General features: G+C 38.7%; 2 protein-coding genes across 2 annotated transcripts; both read right to left on the bottom strand.

Moving 5' to 3' along the window:
• Window positions 1-174: 174 nt before the first annotated feature.
• On the bottom strand, window positions 175-7026 carry LOC141696681 (uncharacterized). The gene is made up of 8 exons (XM_074500794.1): window positions 6852-7026; window positions 5496-6617; window positions 4184-4601; window positions 2989-3133; window positions 2339-2454; window positions 2158-2236; window positions 1370-1603; window positions 175-868 (listed from the first exon to the last, which is right to left on the bottom strand). The coding sequence occupies exons 2-8, from the start codon at window positions 6574-6576 to the stop codon at window positions 545-547; spliced, it is 2397 nt and encodes a 798-aa protein (XP_074356895.1). The 5' UTR covers window positions 6577-6617; window positions 6852-7026; the 3' UTR covers window positions 175-544.
• Window positions 7027-14246: 7220 nt separating this feature from the next.
• Window positions 14247-15222, bottom strand: LOC141698262 (uncharacterized). The gene is made up of 2 exons (XM_074502932.1): window positions 15031-15222; window positions 14247-14905 (listed from the first exon to the last, which is right to left on the bottom strand). The coding sequence occupies exons 1-2, from the start codon at window positions 15184-15186 to the stop codon at window positions 14381-14383; spliced, it is 681 nt and encodes a 226-aa protein (XP_074359033.1). The 5' UTR covers window positions 15187-15222; the 3' UTR covers window positions 14247-14380.
• Between the last annotated feature and the right edge of the window lie 5009 nt (window positions 15223-20231).

Here is a 20231-nt window from a genome sequence, read left to right on the forward strand (position 1 = left end):
AAATTCCTTTAGTACTGTTGGAATTGATTAGATTAATACTTAGTAGTGTAAAAATGTGCACATTTCGATGATACATATCACCTAATATGCAAGTTGAAAATGTCTCTACCATGCACATATGCACAATGCAGGTTTTACCAGATGTATGTATCCTAGTAAGATTGTTGAACAAAATGTATCCGTTCACTTACATGCACCCTTCAGTATTATTTTCCCCAAAAGTTACCAACACATCAGCCAACATTAGCACAAGTTATTATCCTAGTCGAAAGATGCAAGTTTACAAAAGATGTACAAAATGTATTATGAAACAACGGATATGTGCATGTCACGGCCTACAATGGCAAGACAAAATTCAGACAACAGAGGTCTAAAGGTATAGCGGATACAACATCCACATGAAAAAGGAAGACTTCTCGACAAATTAAACCTTTAAAAACTTCAACTTTCACTTTGATACTACCTAATCCGAAAAGAACTAAAATCTTTCTGATAGCATTAACATGACACTAGATTACGAAGCAAAATAACACTCCTAGTGGATTTACCCATTAGATATGTTCTGTTCCTCAGATTTGTCCATGGCCTTCTTTGCAAGCTCATATCCGGCAAAGTTCATAGCACCTAATGGAGCAATCCAAAAGAACCTAGGCACAGCTCCTTTAAATAACCCAATGGGTCCTTCATGGCGGAGGATAGAAATGGCCACCAGTGACATTGATACAGGTCGCCCTTGTGGAGCAGTCATTGTTCTAGTTTTCATCACATCGAAAGGTGTCGTAGCAACTGCAGCTAGTCCACCAGATAAAGCCCCGACTAAGATAGTTTCCCATGGTTCTAATTCCCGACCCAGAAGTTGTTGGAAAGCCTGAGAATGAATATGTGATATTAGTATACGATACTCACAGATTTCCAGAACATGTTATGGAAGTACAAATGGTATTACTTTACCCGCCTGTCTGTTATATCGATCTGACACAACAGTATACAATTTAGCTTGATAAAAATCCAGTGCAACCACTTCATACATCTTTCTAGGTCTAAGGTTAGTCTATATTAAGATGATGGATCGGTAATTTTTAAAAGATCAACGATAACATGCAAATCAAGTTTCATATAGTCTATACTCGGTAGTATAGACTTGGTCCACTAATTCAAATCAAGTTTGAAACTCTCTCTCTCTCTCTCTCTCTCTCTCTCTCTAAATGTGTGTGTGTGCACGCGCGTGTGTCCCTATATCTCCTAGCAAGCATCTCCCCGGAGTATATGGTGTGGAGAACCCATTATGAGCTTAAGATGTAACGAGGATGCAAGTAAATGCAAGATGGAGAAGAAGGGCATTTACATCTATCGCCAAAAAATTTCATACCTTTTTGGATTCAGCATAAAGTCCCATTCCAGCAACGTAGAAAGGCACCTCACGGCATAGAGTGGCACCAGTCCCACGGAAAAAACCCTTTAGACCATCTTGCTGCCAAGTACCAACAATAGCCTCTCCTACATTGTCAAATATGCCAGCCTGCAACCGTTGTTTAAGAACCTCACAGGGTATCCGCACTGCTGTCCCCAGGACAGTGCTACAAAATGATGCTGCAGACTGAACCTGAATAGGATGACATATTTAGATCTCTAAGCACATCTTATCTTTTGAACATGATAAAATTAATGTGAAAATAAATACAGAACACAGACTCTAATGTGACAGACAGTGACAGTAACATGTAAGAGTCTACATAGCTATGCAAATGATAGCATTTAGTTTCTAGAGTATTGATACGTGTGATAGTTAAAGTGTTAGTACTAAGCAAGATTCTCTACAGAAATGATTGCAAAATCAGTTGAACCGCCCTAAATATAGAAATTACATTCTCTATTCCTCCCCAAATGAGGGATTAAGTATTTTTCGGTAATCCAGATTGATAGATATTAGTGGATAGACAATTTATGTCCCATTATTCGGTTAATGTGAAAGTCTTAGAGTGAACACACACAATGAAATTATATGCACTGGCATTGTTCCCTTCTATAACCAGGAATGTTTTGAAAACATAGCAAGTCAACAAAATTTGATTGTACTTGTACGCATGTACTACAAAGTCAAGGATCTTAGTATAATACGAAAAGTGTTTTCAGTGTACAGCACCATGTAAGACTTACTTGTATGTCAGGAAGTGTTGGAGCAAATTTTATCAACACGAGTTTACTTGCTTCAAATATCCCAGTTCGCAGTCCATGGCTGTAAATATCAAACAAAGAAAAATAATTTAAAAAGGATTAAAAATGGAACTGAAATAATCAAATAGATATGCTGTGGACAGCAAGAGATGATAGAAATCACCTTGAAAATTGACCAAGAACTGCTGGTATGGAGCCTCTATATAATCCCTGGACTCCAATTTGTGGAAGTTTTGCAATTACTTCTGGAAAATTAAGAGTAGATGCTTGTACCTGAGTCTGATAAGAACATCGGATATTGTTAGTTGACCATTTAGAGTAAGAACTTAAGTAGGACTTTATTGTAATCGAAGTACACATATTTACAGTATATACTATTGTTTACTATTTTTCTCCAATAAAAATTGACAGTAGCACAATCAAGTCCAGGATTAAGATACCACCACAAGCTAATAGATATATTAGTAGAAAAGCAATTTTTTAACAATGTGTTCCCTGCTCAAGGATATCATCATTTTTACTTTTATCTTTGAGTATCCAGATATATAAGAAAAAATAAGTGACAAGCCTTCTAGAATAAGATGACAAAACCTTTATTCTTGTAAACAGTTTGTGTATACCATTAACAAGGTTAAAAATTTGATACAGAGCCAGTTTACAAACAAAACACTGACATTTTATAGAGCAGAGACTTTCTACGAACGAATTGTTATGGGTGCAATTTAACAATGTTCCACTGATGGAAGCTTGGGACTTGAACCTTAGTGGTAATATAGGACATGTAATACTAAGATATAAAGAAGAAATATTTGCCTTTATAGTATCCATTGGATACAATATAGATGTAGATAGCGCAGAAGATAGTCCTCCCGCCAAAGCAGATTTAAGAACATTTCCAGTAGGTAATTCAACAGGTGGTGCAACAGCAACAACCGTAGCAGCTTCAAACCAGATGTTCCTGTATATAATATAATATAAACTGCTTTGTAAATAAGAGCCTGGTTAATAAAAATCTATCGTAGAGGCAGTTATTGCAAATTATAATTTTTTGCCCACCACATCATGAAAATATATATTATCACAGGCACAAGCAAAAGCATGCAACTTTGCACACACAGAATTCACATACAAGCTTCCTTTTAGAAATTCGGAATAATAATCATTTGACATAATACTAAACAACCAACATACTTTGGATATACTAAGCCATGAAAAAGTTATCAAAAAAGTGTTAGAACGAACACAAAGACTAGTTTCTAAATACCTATAAGAGTTGAAACACAATATATGTACAATACACCTTTGCAGCTTGTAAAAACATGGTATTCCTTTAAAATGCAAAATGCTAAGCATGTACAGTGTACACTATCAGAAAGATATCAGTTTTCTTCATTTTTCTTCCTTGGTTTAAAAATAATAGCAATTCTGATCTTTTGACATGCATCTTTGAGAGTAAATAGTATTTAGTCTAGATTTTTATTTGATAAAAAAAAATATAACTAATATTTCATACAACTATTTACATTATACTCTTGAATATGGGTGCCAAAAAAGTCAAGGCAGATTTGAAAAGGAGGCAGCATAAAGCAATTTTTTGTTCAGTCCTATGTGGGCAATTTGTCTCTCCCGCATTTTCTTCCCTCATTTAGTCATTTTCATTATTCAACAAAGCTTACCACGTGTGAATAATTACCAAACCAGCACACCAATCTACAGTGCCAGTTATCCAGACGTGGATACTTAACCCGTTTGGAAGTACTTGTGTCACACGTGCTATATACAACAATCACTTAAGCCAAAACTGCAGTTAAAAACAGAAAAACAGTTCTACATTCTCACATAACAATTCCAGACACGTCTTCCCTATATCCCACTTAAAATAAAAAATACATGGATATGACGTTTTATATCCCATTCCATGTATGCAAACTATATAGTTTGAGTCAGAGAGACTTTGACTTTAAGGTTTGTATTAGTATAGATTAGACTAAAAGACAAGCTTGCATACCGAGGATCTTCTTGAAGTCGATGGGATGGAAGCAGAAGCAAAAAATTCCTGAAATGCCCATAAGAAATAAATTCCTCAGCGTCTGCATTTAAAAACCGCATCATTGCGACAGCATTGTCTTCATTTGCTGGGAGTCCAGCATTTTTCAAAGATGCTAATATTTCACTTTTTTGTAAAGTGCCAGACTTGCTCAAACATAGACTAGTATAAGCTCGCAGTATGGTTGGTTCCTTCTGTTCCATCAAGGACAAAAATTGCTTCCAGCCAAATGACTTTGAAAACAAATGACTCCTGGTTCGACGCATGAGGTCATGAGCATATCTTCGAGGCAATTTTCTCTTTCTCATTGCAATCTCAAGATCCTCCAAATTGACTTTGCCATCACCATCCCTATCTAATTCGTCGAAGAACCTTCTTCCTGTAAGATCAAATTTTAATACATGATTAAGGAACTAGAAATGACTTGGAACTAATATCAAAATTCAAAAGTCCCTTTACATATAATCAATCACTATTATCATCTAGGTGGAGATGACAATTCTAATTACTGTTTATCAGGAAAAATACAAAGAGGCTAGCGATCAGATTAAACATATAGCAATTTACATACAAAGCAAAACAAAAGGAGACTGCGTCACGCGTTACACTTAATATCATGTAATGAGAAGGAAATATTGTTGATATTCAGTAGACCCCAGTGTCTGACATTCACAATATATTTGTCATGTCTACTTCAACAAACTACTTGGTGTATCACGTATCAAGCTTTAACTAATATTTGTATTTTTGTACACCGCAAAGCAGTATCCAATTAACTATATCTCTCAAGGATTAGTTAGTTTGACTTATTTGGGAAACAATTTCCAAAGGAAGTTAACATTATTTTCTTTACATTTAAGGGACATACAGCCATAAAGGCAAAGCATCAAATTTATAACCAGGTCCAAACCCTAGTGCAATATAATCACCTAGATGCAAATCACAAAATTCATGATCCATCCCTGCATGGCACTAAACTTTGATTTAAGTGGGGGTAGGAGGAGGAGGTTGGTTGAGGGTCCATTAACATAATGCATGTCACGCAGGGCATCAACAACAAAAATGCAACACGAGTAATCATAGAAGAAAATAATTACAGATTGTTGGGTCTTTAAACTGTTATCTATGACTCTTAAATGGTCTAGGGTAGTGGTAGGGGGCCTACAACACATGGACACTTGGACAGCATTCTTCGTATACTCATCAGGCCATGTTGCAGTTTCCTTAACACAAATCGCAATATTAGACCTATATTAACAGTAACAAAGCATACCTTCTGCCTCAGTGTATCTGAAAAAGTCCTGGACTGAGAATAACTTCTTCTTGTCTGGATGATCTTTGGATGCTCGCCCTGCCAACTGCGGTATAAGTTCAATCAGTTCTGTCAACGACACAGTCGACAGAGTTGATCTCAGACGCTCAACATTAGATAAGGGAATACTCAGTAACCCGTTCACCGTCCTTTGTGGTGGTTTCTCTTCACTCTGCTCCTGGTTTCCATTGTTAACTCCACCATCAGTCTCTTCCTTTTCTTCTTCATTCACTTTCATAATACTTGAAGGAACACCGCCAACTCTAGCAAACTTCAAATTTCCCAAAAAGCCACTGACATCTGCCCGTTTACCCTCCAATATACTAGTAATCGCTTTTAGATGATCAAACTTATTCTCAGGTGGCATAACCGGCATTGTGTCACAACTGCTACATTGCATTTCTTGAACACCAAGATCAAACTTCTGAAGGTTTTGAACTAACATATCAAACAGTAAACCTATACAACACTCAAGTGACATTTTCTTTCCTTCATTTTCGAAACCCGCATCTTGGAATTCCCTCTTTAACTGACCTTTTGTCTCCTTCTGCTTAACTCCACAAAAAACCCTAGTCTTTGATTTATTCGTCATAAATTCAGGACCCTCCTTATTTCCGCTACTTGATTTCTGAGATCGCTTCTTACCCGTCTTAAAAAGATTCGGAAAAGCCTGAGCAAAGCCAGTTAACAACAAAGACCAATTAACTGCAATTTGCAAACAATTTACACAACTAGCATCCTTCTTACCACCATCCCTCTCTACCACCTCCTTCCTCCGCACATCATGTCTTTCCGTAAACATTCCCAAAAACGTCTGCTTTTTCCTACCATCACCAACCACACATTGCCCCACCTTCTTCCCATTATCCACTATCACATCAAATTCAAGATTACCACCACCACCCTTATTCTTACTACCAGGCCAACAATGCTCTAAATCCTTAGCTGCTTTTCTAAAACTCGATTCAAGCGGAGCAATAACATTCTTAACCAACTCAACAGAATTAAAAAAAGACTCCACAGGATCATTCCCAGACACCATTTCTAAAACCCCACCTCAAATTCACTCCAATCAACACAATCCTAAAATTTAAAGATTCAAAACACCCACTAATCAGATTCACAAGATTATCAAAACCCACATACAATAACAAGATTAGAGCAAAACCATTCTTGTATTTACAGTTTTACACAGCAAGATTGAAGCTTTTACAGTTTTAGTATACATACATACAAACATAAGTATGTTCATACAAACATAAGTATGTTCATACAAACATATACATATGGATAAATATATGTATTAAAAGAGTGTACCTGATAAAATTAAGTGGATAATATTTTAGACAAAATCTGATACATCCGAGGAGATAATTGTGGAGACTGAAACAACAACCAGAACATAAACAACAGGCTTCCTCTTCTTTCAGTTTTGTTTTTTTTCCAAACTCATTTTTAATTTTATTTCTTATTTTTACTGATTTGCCTTGTCCTTAGATTTTATGTTTATGTTGTGTTTATATACTTACATACACATCTGTGTGTGACTAGACAAGTTATATGGATAAGTATAAAGAGTTACATTTATTTTTGCATTTTTCTTGTGAATTGTCTTGATCTTTATTTTTTAAAATATGTTTTGTTACATTTTTTTAAAATATTAAATTTTTGGATATATCGAAACCGAATGAAAAAGTGAGTGAAAATTCAAATTTGAAACATACCTTTGATTTGTGAAAATTGCTTAAAATTTGAAAGTGAATATTCGGAAACAAGTATAATTTTAACTCGTGAAATGAAAGTCGACTATTAACGAATGTGATTGATTTTGTCGTGTCGTGAATATCGGGTTTTTTCCGTGTCGTGAATATCGGGTTTTTTACGAAAAAAATAAATTTAAAATAAAAAAACTTTCTGTTTCTAGGTATTTGATTTAGTAGGCTAAATGTAGAAATCAAAGTTCATGTTTGTTCCGTTTCTTTGTCACCATTTGTGAGCAAACATCATCTAGTCCCTGACTTTAGTGGCAGACTGGCAGTTACATGCATCCCCAGTTGTGTTTATCAAAACTCTAAACTCATCAACTCATCTTTTTCAAAATTTTATTTGATTTTATCGCCTCGATTTTTCACCATTGCGACATACAAACAAATTATGGATAAGAATAAAGAGGAAATGAGTAATGTGGATAAGAATAAGAAGAAAATGTATTTCACATTTGGTGTTATTTTAGTTCTATATTTTAAAATTTTAAGTTTAAATACTGACTCAACAAGGAGGGTTAGGAGTTAGGAAAGTGATCAAAACAACACATTCAAAAAAAATAACAAGACATTTAACAACTCTTAATTGATTAATGGTTAGAATTGTAAATTGAACTTCGAATTGGTTTTAAAAGCACCAACTAATATTTATATATATTAAAAATACCGGAAATCGAGTAGTGTTGGACCAGGACAAGACGGCCCAAAGAAATTATACTTAGAATAATTACAATACATTATGTAAAGCCTAAGAAGGCCCACATTGTAAGGATTGAGCCCATTTGAGACTTAGTATAAATAAAAGACAACAATCCCATTTGAAGGGGTTGGCTAATTAAACAAAGAAGATCATCTCCTAAAACTATAGTCTAATAATAATATTATTGGCACATCATTTGGCGCTAGAAGGAGCTTTACTTTAACAAGATCCAACCAGAAGATGATTGTAGAAGAGCTTGATCCGGGAACCGCCGGACCAACTCAGGTAAAGGAGTTGACGGCAGAAGTTGCCGCCGACCCCTCGACCCGCGGCGATCGCGAGCTTCCTAAACAACCGGCATTGAAGCCGAAGTGTTTGTTCCCTCCACCTGAGGCTCCTCCAGAAGATCAATTTCTAGGATTGAAGGACTCAATCCAAAGGGACAGAAAAAGAAAAACTGTGTCAGACCAGCGTTTTAGAGTGCAAACATCTAAAGGAAAAAAAGTTCTCTCGAGCGACGTTTGGCTGCATTTGGAAAAGAAAGAAAGGCTAAAAGCCCAAAACCAAGGAAATCCAAAAGATTCGCTTGATTCAGATGAAGAACTCGAGTTTCTAGAGCGCGAAGCTCAGAGATTGCAGGCTAAACTTGAGCGAAAACGCGAGATTCACCGTCTCCGTCGAGAGCTCCAACAAACTACAATTCAAAATGAAGGACAAGACGATGAATTTTATGACGAGGATGATGCGGAGTACGAATATGAGCCCTCGGCGGAGTCAACGTATTCGCAACCTCGCGAACGTCGACAGAGGACAGTGTCATCTGCCGATGTCTCGCATCAGACAGAATCCACGGAATCTATATCTCACGAGGAGTTCGCCAAAATGCAGGAGGAAATCGCCCAGATGCGAACCTTGATGAGAAATCAGGCAGGGTTTGAAACCGTTTCCGAGAGCCCCCTATCATTAGTGCTTGAGAAGGCGCGCATCGACAGGACGTTGAAAACGCCTGCTCTCGATCATTTCGACGGATCCTCGGACCCGTTAGCATTTCTAAATACATTTGATGGTCGCATGGCTTTCTTCGGCCACTCGGAGATCGCTAGGTGTCAGTTCTTCTCCACTTGCCTTCAAGGCACGGCTCTCCGATGGTACAGTAACTTGCCACCTCGGTCAATCGACTCGTGGACAACTCTGAAAAGCAAGTTTCAAGCCCGATTTTCCAGCAACTACAAAGGAATCAAAGTTACTGCATCCTTGATGACAATGCATCAACGCTCCGGCGAAAGTCTCAGGAGTTTTCTAACCCGGTTCAGAGAAGAGATAGCGGAAATTCCAGACTTAATAGAACAGATGGCTGTCAATTTCCTGACAGCGGGCATCGATAAGTCTAGGCATGGCCTCCTTTTAGAAGAGATCTTTGAAAAAAGGCCGAAAACCCTACAGGTCGCGTTCCAGATTATAGAACACCGCATGATGCTTCAAGAAGCGGTAAGCTGTATACAATCTCCACGGAGGTCGTCAAAATATGAACGACGCGAAGCTACAGTCCACGATCCCCTGCGAGGGAAAGGCGCCGAGAGCGCCGTAGGTCGCCCCCGCCTCGCACATCGGACCTTCCCCCGAGGGATAGAAGAGAAAGAGATTGGCAGCCCCACAATCGTTCTGAAAAAGAGTTCACTAAACTCAACAATGAGAAAACAACAATTTTGGCGGTGTTAAAAACGGAACCGGATTATCGCCCTCCAAGACCCATGAAACCAGGAAGACCACCAAGCTCCAGATATTGTGAATATCATGAAGACACCGGCCATACAACAGAGCAATGTTTTCAACTTAGCAATCTCATCGAAGGAAAAATTCGTCGAGGGCAACTAGTCCACTATGTGCAGCACGATGATGAACCCAGACGTCACCATCGAGGCGAAGACGATCGTGTCATCGACGTTATTTTTGGCGGCGTAGCCGCCGGGGGCCTCTCCCACAACTCTCGCAAGATTTATGCTCGAGAAGTCTTTAATGTCAATCCCTCGACAGCCAAACGCCCTCGAGCGAATCCCTCCCCCGTCATCTCTTTCTCTGATGACGATTATCGTCCCGGTCTCATCGAAGGCCATCAAGATGCTCTCGTCATCACAACACGTGTGGGAAACAACACGGTTAAGAAAATGTTGGTCGATAATGGTAGCTCTGTCGACGTGTTATATCACCATGCTTTTTCCCGAATGGACATAGGAGATCGAAGACTCGAAAACTCCCGAACCCCGCTATACGGGTTCACAGGCAATGAGGTTCACGTTGTAGGAACCATCGATATACCAGTGCTTTTCGGTTCCCCACCCTGTCAAATTTGGAAAATGGTCAAATTCCATGTGATTAGCGCTTCCTCAAGCTTCAACGCCATTTTAGGACGAACAACGATCACCGCGCTCCGAGCTATAACATCTATCTCCCACTTGAAAATGAAGTTTCCCACAGATTTCGGCGTGGGAGAAATGATTGGGGATCAAGTAACAACAAGACAATGCTACCTAACCACCGTTTCTCCAAGAAAAAAGACAGAGGAAGAGTTAGAAGTCAATCAAGTACTAGACATCGACCCAAGAGAATTGATTGACTCATCCACAAGCAATTCATGCTCCCCTCTCGAAGAAACAGAAGATATAGAAGTATTTAAAGGAAACCCTGATAAAACAACAAGAATTGGCAAAAACCTCTCATCAGATCTCAAAAAAGATATCACGAACCTCATCCGGGAATTCTCCGATATTTTTGCTTGGGCCCCGAGGGACATGCCTGGCATCCCAGAGACCATTGCTCGACATTTGCTGCACATCAGTAAGGACACCAGGCCTGTGCGACAGAAACAACGCATATTCTCGGCCGAGAAAAGAGCAGCCATCGACCAAGAAGTCGACAGACTCCTCGACGCCGGCTTCATCGAGCCCGTGCAATTCCCCACATGGATATCAAACGTAGTCCTGGTTAAGAAAAGCAATGGGAAGTGGAGAATGTGTATTGATTATTCAGATGTGAATAGGGCGTGTCCTAAAGATTTTTACCCTTTGCCCAATATCGATCAACTCATCGACGCCACAGCGGGAAATGAACTCCTGTCCTTTATGGACGCCTTTTCGGGGTATAATCAAATTAAGATGGATTCCCATGACTGGCAACAAACTGCTTTCATCACTCATAGGGGAGTCTTTGGGTACAAAGTAATGTCCTTCGGATTAATCAATGCGGGCGCTACTTTTCAGCAGATAATGGATAAAATATTCTCCTCACAGATAGGAAGAAACATGCTAATATACGTCGATGACATGATCACAAAGTCAAAAGCTACCTCCGACCACGTGACAGACCTTCGAGAAACGTTCACCAATGCAAGGGCAAATAACATGCGACTGAACCCGGCAAAGTGTTCATTCGGCCTTACTGCAGGTAAATTTCTGGGGTTCCTGGTTACCCAGAAAGGCATTGAGGCCGATCCAGCTCAGACAAAAGCTATTCTAGAAATGAGCAAACCAAGATCCATTAAAGACTTACAAAAACTCACAGGGTGTATAGCCGCACTTCGAAGGTTCATTCCTCAATCTTCAAAGAGATGCCTCCCATTTTTCTCTGCAATGAAAAAAGCTTCCAGATCATCGCAGTTTGAATGGAACGAAGACTGTGAAAAAATTTTCACGGAGTTAAAGATGTTTTTGACAAATCCTCCAGTTTTAACACGACCCTTAACAGGTGAGGCGCTACGGGTATATCTCTCAGCTTCCGACGAAACTGTCGCAGCAGTATTGGTCCGTGTCGATGAGGGAAAAGATATTCCTGTATATTACATCAGTCACTCACTACGAGACGCGGAAACAAGATACCCTCAAGTCGAGAAACTCGTATACGCTCTCGTTGTCGCGAGTCGTAAGCTACGCCATTATTTTCAAGCGAGAGAAATCCATGTTTTGACCAATCTTCCTCTGAAAAGAATCCTGCACAAGCCCGACATAACAGGCAGGCTCGCAGCTTGGACCATCGAGTTAGGCCAGTTTTTCATCGAGTATAAACCTCGAACGGCGATCAAGGCCCAAGTTCTCTCAGATTTCGTCGCCGAGTGCCAATTCCAATCCAAGACCCACAAACCTGAAGAGGATCAGTCTCGTCCGTGGCTTCTGTTCGTTGATGGTTCCTCGACATCCAGCTCTGGAGGAGCAAGGGTCAGATTAATCAGCCCAGGAGGATTCAAAATTCAGCAGGCTCTCAAGTTCGGGTTCTCCGCCACAAACAACGTGGCTGAGTACGAGGCACTCATTGCCGGGCTAAAGCTCGCATCCGATCTCGAAGCAGAGGTCATTGACATATTTGGGGATTCTCAGTTGGTTTACAAACAGATAAGTGGCGAATTTAAGACGCATAATGAAAGGATGGCCCGATATTTAACAAGAACACAAGAGCTTCTTAGCAAATTCCCTTCATGGAAAATGTCAAACGTCGACAGGGAGGAGAACCAGTGGGCCGACTCTCTAGCCAAACTAGCCTCTTCCAACCTCCCCACTAATCTCAGCCCAACATACGTCGACATTTTGGAGACCCCCTCTATCGACGAAGTATCAGTCAATCAAATCCAGGCTAGGCTCGATTGGCGCCAACCCTTCCTTGAGTACATTATCGACAACAAGTTGCCCGAGCACAAGTCCGAAGCCCGCGCTCTCATGTTCAAAGCCAGGAACTACTGTGTTGTGGGTTCGGAGTTATACCGACGTGCCCTCTCTGAGCCTCTACTCCGTTGCTTGTCTCCAGAAGAGGCCCTCCAAGCGATCGTAGAAATACATACGGGAATCTGTGGAGAGCACCTAGGAGGGAAAACATTAGCCCTCAAAGTTATCCGACAAGGCCTATTCTGGCCTACAATCCGGAAAGATTGTGAAGATTACGTCAAGAAATGTCAAGCATGTCAGCTGCATGGAAGTGTAAACCGTCGACCCACAACTGAGCTGAACTCTATTCTCAGCCCATGCCCCTTTTTCCAATGGGGAATAGATATTGTGGGTCCCTTTCCAAGGTCCAAAAATCAGTGCCAATACATCGTAGTCGCTGTGGATTACGCAACCAAATGGGTCGAAGCAAAACCCCTTGCTAAAATTCGAGAAAAAGAGATGATAGAATTCTTTATGGAATACATTGTCTTTCGCTTTGGGATCCCCAGAATCTTAGTTTCTGATAATGGCACTCAGTTTGTAGGAAAACAATTTGAGGAGGCCCTGCTCGAATTAAAAGTCCAGCATATCAAAGCATCTGTAGCATACCCCGAAGCAAATGGACTAGCAGAGGTAACAAATAGAACCATCCTACAAGGCCTGAAGAAAAGAATTGAAGAAATACCCCGATGTTGGGTCGACGAACTCCCGAATGTATTGTGGTCGTATAGGACGACTCCCCGAAGTGCGACGGGCGAAACTCCCTTCCGACTTGCATACGGAGTAGATGCTGTCATACCTGTTGAGATAAGTCTCACCTCACCACGGGTCGACGTATTTGATCCTGCTCTATCTCTCGTCGGACTTCGCCTTCACAATGATCTGTTAGAAGAAACAAGGGAAGAAGCCCGAATGCGGATGATTACCCAACAAGAAAAAAACTGCAAGGTACTTCAACAAAAAAGTCAAACCCAAAGACTTCAAGGTCAACGACCTTGTTTTAAGAGATTCCGCAGCATCACAACCCACTATCTCAGGAAAATTCAAACCAGCTTGGGAAGGCCCCTATCGGATCTCGAGACTTGTAAGTACGGGGACCTATGAGCTTGCGCACCTCGACGGGAAACCCATCAAAAACGCCTGGAATGGAATTCACCTCAAAAAGTTCTATCAGTAATTTAATCTCAGTTGTAACTTGTTATCGAGGCAGTAAATGCCATTTCAAAGACAAACCCCCAATGTAACAGGGGTCGTTACGAGGCTTCCACCGAGGGGTGTTCAGGTTATGATGAACAAATTCCTTTAACTTGGAAAAAGCACAGACTTTCACTTTCTTCGCTCCTTACTTAACTAAAAAAATATATAACTCCAATAATCGGAGACTCGAAAATCATTCATTTCTAGGCAAATGTTTATACAGCCTCTTCACGACGACAGTCTGGGCAATAAAATCTCTCTTATAATGTAAACACTCGAATACGAACTTGATAAACGGCTTAATATTTCAAACTCGAGACAAATAGATGGTAAAACCAGCCAATACGTAACTGCTTACAACATGGAAATAAACTTAAACAATGGATCGCATACCTTATACTTCCTACAAATCCATCATCCGGTGTTATCAATAAAACTCTTAAAACACATAAAAATGCTCAAATTCGATTACAAAAAACCACAGGGCATACCCTGCCTTCATGCGTTATCACCCTTCGATGCCAGGTCACGAAGATAGTCATCAAAGTCATGTCCCTCGACGGCAATACCAGCCTCTTCCATCCGTCGAAGACATCGTCCATAACCGTCGCCCAGAGCACCAGCGATATCTTCAACAGCTTTCTCTACCTCTTTCTTCAAATCTTCATTTTCCTTCACAATCAACTTGTAGGAGCCATCCATTCCTTCGACCTGTCGAACCAAGCCTTGGCGCTTGCCTTTTTCCTCTTCAAGCTCCTTTTCCACCTCGAGCAGTCGACCCTCGAGTTCTCGTATCCTCCCACTCGACACTTGATCAGTAGCCTCCATCTCAGAAACCTTTTTCGACAATGCGGAATTTGCCTTAGACAAATCAGCCACCCTATATTCGAGTTCCGCAAAGCCCACCGCAATCTTCTTCTTTTCCCCCTTCAAGGCAGCAACTTCAGCTTCGAGCTTAGAACAAGCCTCACCATCAACATCAGCCTTGTAATCCTCCAGTATATGCATAAAATCGGAAAGAAACTGCAAAAAAAAAGAAGGGGGGGACATGAAAACAGGGTCGACAACTATGACTATAAACGACTATGACCGAACATGAAAACAAAGAAACATGCACATAAAAAAGGAAGAGAAGGGAATGCGCGTACCCTCCCAGCCCGGCTCTTACATCGATCAACAAGATCCTCACGCTTCCTCCCGTCATAAGCAACCAAATCCTGAGGTAAGTTAAAGAGATTAAGTGCTCTCAAGGGCACGGTTGATCCCCCCGTCCATCGCTCCGTGGGCTGAATCTCGACCCTCATCACCTCTTTCTTCGATCGAGGGTCGACGGTCTTTCCATAAACCCTCTCCCCAGCAGTGGCCACAGTTTTGTTCACACCCTCGACCCCGCACCCCCGTCCTCCAACAGCTACCTCATCATCCTCCCTCCGAAACCGCTTTCGAGGGTTACCTTCCACGCGGACGAGATCTGAGACAACCCTCTCATTGTCTTCAATTACCTTGTTTCCCTGGTCATCGAGCAATTCAATAGAAACTGAATGAGGAACCCCCGACGGTCCAGCCCTGGCCGCATCAGCAGGCTTCCTCGCGGCACGCTGCAGCAACAACATCATTGCCTTGTCCATTCCTCCTCGAATCCCACCGTCTAAAACCTTTTTAAGTGAAGCGCCTTCCACTACAAAGAAACAAACAAAACAACAAGTCAGCCATCCTATATATAGGCACTTACGAAAATTAAAATAATCAAGAGCCGACGATGACAAGTACAAAAACTAAGTACGTAAACAAAATAAGGGCAATAACAATTAATACATCCCCCTTACAATCGTGCATCCCTAAAAATCCAGAGTCCTTCAAATCTAAGTGCGTATACCATGTCCTCGACCCATGAAACTCATCCAGGTAGGCAGTATCGTGCTTCTCCATGTTATTTAAATAATCAATCGTGCCCTGACTAACTTTCCCGCAAGGCTTTACAAATTCCAAGTCAGGACCCCCAACGTACAACCATTGCGAGTGATAACCGGAGTTCGACGACCTAACACTAACAATCTTCATCCTTCGATGTCGGGAGTCGAAATATACTTGACCACCATAGTACCGCACACCATAAATAGAGAAAAACAATTTCAGAGTCGGTGATCGACCCTTATCACAACACAGCGCCACGAAACCACTTAACTGAGCAACAGAATTCGGTGTCAGCTGCCCTAAACCACAACCGATAGCCTCATACATCGTCAGGAAGAACGGATGCATTGGCAAACGAAGACCAAACTGAAACATTATCATCGCAACCCCATGCATCCCGAACTCGGGCATCATCCAAACCCTCTCATCTGCTGTCGGCACTCGATACTGGTAGCCGTTAGACAGGTCGATATACTTCTCCAACTTACTCGCAGGGGGGTCGACGGTGATGTAATAACTAAGATAGTTTAGACTAGGTTTGCTCTCAAATTCGATCCTACCTAGCCGAAGACTTTCCTCGACCGTTCTATTCCTAAGTTCCAGGGTACGAGGACTTAGGGGTGGAGAGGGCATAGGACCTGGAGGCACCCCCTTCAAAAACTCATCGCTCCCTAAGAAATCAAAAGATCCACACTGACCTAGGTCCGGGATCTCTAGATTATCCAAGTTCAAAACAGACTCCTCGTCACCTTCCTCTAACGGTCGCTTCCCGGGGTCCCGATTGGTGGCACTATGCGACGACGACGACGAAGGAAAGTCGGCCATTATAAATTGGTAAACTACAGATAAACACGACCGACCCGCAGATAAAAAGGAAAGGGAAGAGAGAGAGAGAGAGAGTAGACAACTTACAACGCGAGCCAAGAACGCGCAGCAATCCCCTTTTAGACGCCTGGAGAGGAAGTCGAAGAGGTTAGCCCGGAAATCTGCAAAAAAAAAAAACCTGGAAAAACAAATTCAGAAACACACATGAACGGATATATACCTTCCAAAAAAAAAGAAAAAGAAAGAAAAAGAAAGGAGAGAGAACAACAACAAGACAAAAAAAAGGCATTGCGTTTAATTCCTTTCTTTTTTCGGGCACACACAGTTGACTCCTATCTCGAATTAACAGTTATTTCTTATTTTTCTTTTGCTTCGTTTGTTCGTTTTTTCACTGATTTTTCCCTTCATTTTATTATCTTGTCCGGTCACTAACTTTATTCAGATATCAAGACAAAAATCTCGGAATTCAAAACGCAAAGGCGGAAAGCACGAAAACGCAAATCTAAAGATATTGCGTAAAACAAGGAGGGGGACTAATGTTGGACCAGGACAAGACGGCCCAAAGGAATTATAGTTAGAATAATTACAATACATTATGTAAAGCCCAAGAAGGCCCACATTGTAAGGATTGAGCCCATTTGGGACTTAGTATAAATAAAAGACAACAATCCCATTTGAAGGGGTTGACTAATTAAGCAAAGAAGATCATCTCCTAAAACTATAGTCTAATAATAATATTATTGGCACATCAAGTAGTATGGAACAAAATACATTATTTATTAATATAATCTACATTTGACACTATGTAATACATATTTTTGTTTGACGTTAAATTTTCTAAATTACGTCATCATGTCTCGACAAATGAGTAGTATGAAATAAAGTCTATTACTAATGAATATAGTCGCATTTGACATTTTTATTTAATGTCAAATTTTTCAAAATTATATTACCATGTATCGACAATAGAATCGTTTAGAATCTTTCGTCATCAACTCTAGTTCCGTATAGCATACAATTCAAAATAAGTGATCAACGTTTATATTTATTGATTCATACAGACAAATGAGAATAGTATGATCTACCCTCCATTCTGTACCATGATAATATTCTCGTCTGTGATCTTATAATCTCGCGTCATAAAAAATTTTTGATTTAGCATCACGTCTAATTTTGACCTGACTAGTCATTGTTGTTCTTTATCGAATTCTTATCATAAAACAATGATGAGCAATTACGTTCCTACTAAATGTTTATATTTGTCCCTATACATATAATATAATAAGTATTGAATATCATGTCACGACAATATTATCGCTTATAATCTCGCGTCACGGGATCTGACTTAAACTTTTGTCCGTCAACAATCATTTTTATCAACAAATGAACAAAATACCATGTTTCACTCAATATGGAACCACACCTATTTTTAATCATAACTAGCTTTGTAGCTCGTGCGAGACACAGACATGTTCTAAAATATTACAATATTTTTTATTAATTTCGGTGTATCTTTGTGATATTTGAAAATTTAAATTAGTGATAAATATTGGCTGTTACGAACCTTGTTTTTCTATGTGTTGTATTCAAAGAAGTTCTCAATGGCAATTATATTATTGTCGACTTGTTTGATACCCCATAATATGTTTTTTTGTATTTTGTGTTGTATTAGTGTTTATTTCGTGTAACACACAAACATAGTGTATATGTGACCATATATCATCGACCTAGCAATTTATAATTTGATCAGCAAAAAAATATTTTTTGTGTTGTATTGATAAGAATTTCATGTAATATACGTGCATGATGATGTGCATGATGATTTAAATGTGATTATGTTATTGTCTATTTTGTAAGTAAGTATTTGATACTCATAATATGTCATAAATTATCGTATTAAATTTCAAACAGTTTTAAAAAATATTATATTTTATCAGCTACTTAAACCATGATTAATATGATACATGTAATTAAAAAAATTGATGTAATTTAATCATGTTTATATTAATAAATATATGAGATATCTAATTCTTAATTAAATTAATAACTTTTAAAATGATATATATTATTGTAAGTAACATATGTATGCATATATATGTAAGTGTGTGTATATATATAGCTATTAATTACAAAATAATTAATATGCATTAATGAAGATTAGCTATTAATGGATATTAAATATGAAATAATAAATATGATAAGGGTTAAATTTGTCATTTTACATTGAATAAATTGTCTCACCCAACCCCCATTTGCTCTATTATATAATAGATAGATTAAGATATCTTAATAAAATTTTAATAGGCAACATCATCTTTGATGGACTATATCACAAAATTTAATCTAATTTTTTGGCATAGCTATTGTTATACTATTAATGTTTACAAAATTATACACGAGCCATCGAAATTTCAAAATGTCCAATTTGATCGCCAAATTTACAAAATCACCCATATTGCCAATTACTTAAAAAGATAATGTTAGTTTCTAATCTCCCAAAAACTCTTTTACTAATCGCAAGCATTATAAAACTTTTTTTTTAATTATCTATGTGGAACTTGTAGTCTCTCACCCTCTTGTTATTCTTTCTCGATCTTCACTCTTGACCTCTCTCGTTATTTTCTTCGCTTCTTATTTTATTTATTTTTTCAATTAAAATTTTACATTTCGATGAATTGTTCTCAATCTTTAACATTGTTTCCATTTTTCGCTCTCTCTCGTTGTTTCCCAAGAGTCACTCTCGCCCTCTTTTGTTAGTTTTTTCTTGCTCTTTGTCGTCGTTCTTTTTGACGATCAAAATTTTTCGTATAAAATTTTGTCCCCGTTTGGTAAATCTTAAAATAAATAACTTATAATTTAAAATTAATAAGTGACTTATAAGTGATAAATAGATGAATCCTTATAAGTTACATAAGTATTTGGATAATTTTACTCATAAGTCAGATTTTTTTAAAAATTAATTAAACCAAAATAAATTATTTTTAAATATAATTATCTTAATTTGTGATTTTTAAATTATATTAACGTTTAAAAAATACATTTTAAAACTGAAGTTAATAAAAAAGCGAAAAATCAAAATAAGTTGATAAAAAATACGTCGTTACTAATATTTAACTTATAAGGTTAAAAGTTATAAATTCGGCTAGTACGGGCTTATAAGTTAATAAGATACTTATCAATAGTAACCCAAATAAGACCGCCCTTTATGTAGTCTATACAACTAAAAATTACAACAAAAATGAAGGTATCTGATAAATATCTTTTAGGGTTATACATTCTTATTCGTAATAATTTAGTATATAGTCAACAAATAAAATATCTCCTAATAATATAAATAAATCAAATTTTTATAATGTTCTAATTTATGTATAACAAATTAACAATCTTTTATTGTGATCCTGTATTTTTCGGTTATAACATATTATTGTATCTCTCGACACTCCCCTTCAATCAAATTCATGATACTCAAATTGAGAGTTATCAATAAAAAAATTTAAATCATCCATTTCAGTTAATCACTTGAATCAGTTTTCTCTTTATGGTCAGATCTCCATCCTTGTCGTCATCTATGTTATGGATGTCACTCTTATTGCCTCTTTCACGATTTTTC

Source organism: Apium graveolens, chromosome 11 (assembly GCF_009905375.1).
Source record: "Apium graveolens cultivar Ventura chromosome 11, ASM990537v1, whole genome shotgun sequence".
NCBI classification, from domain to species: Eukaryota; Viridiplantae; Streptophyta; class Magnoliopsida; order Apiales; family Apiaceae; genus Apium; species Apium graveolens.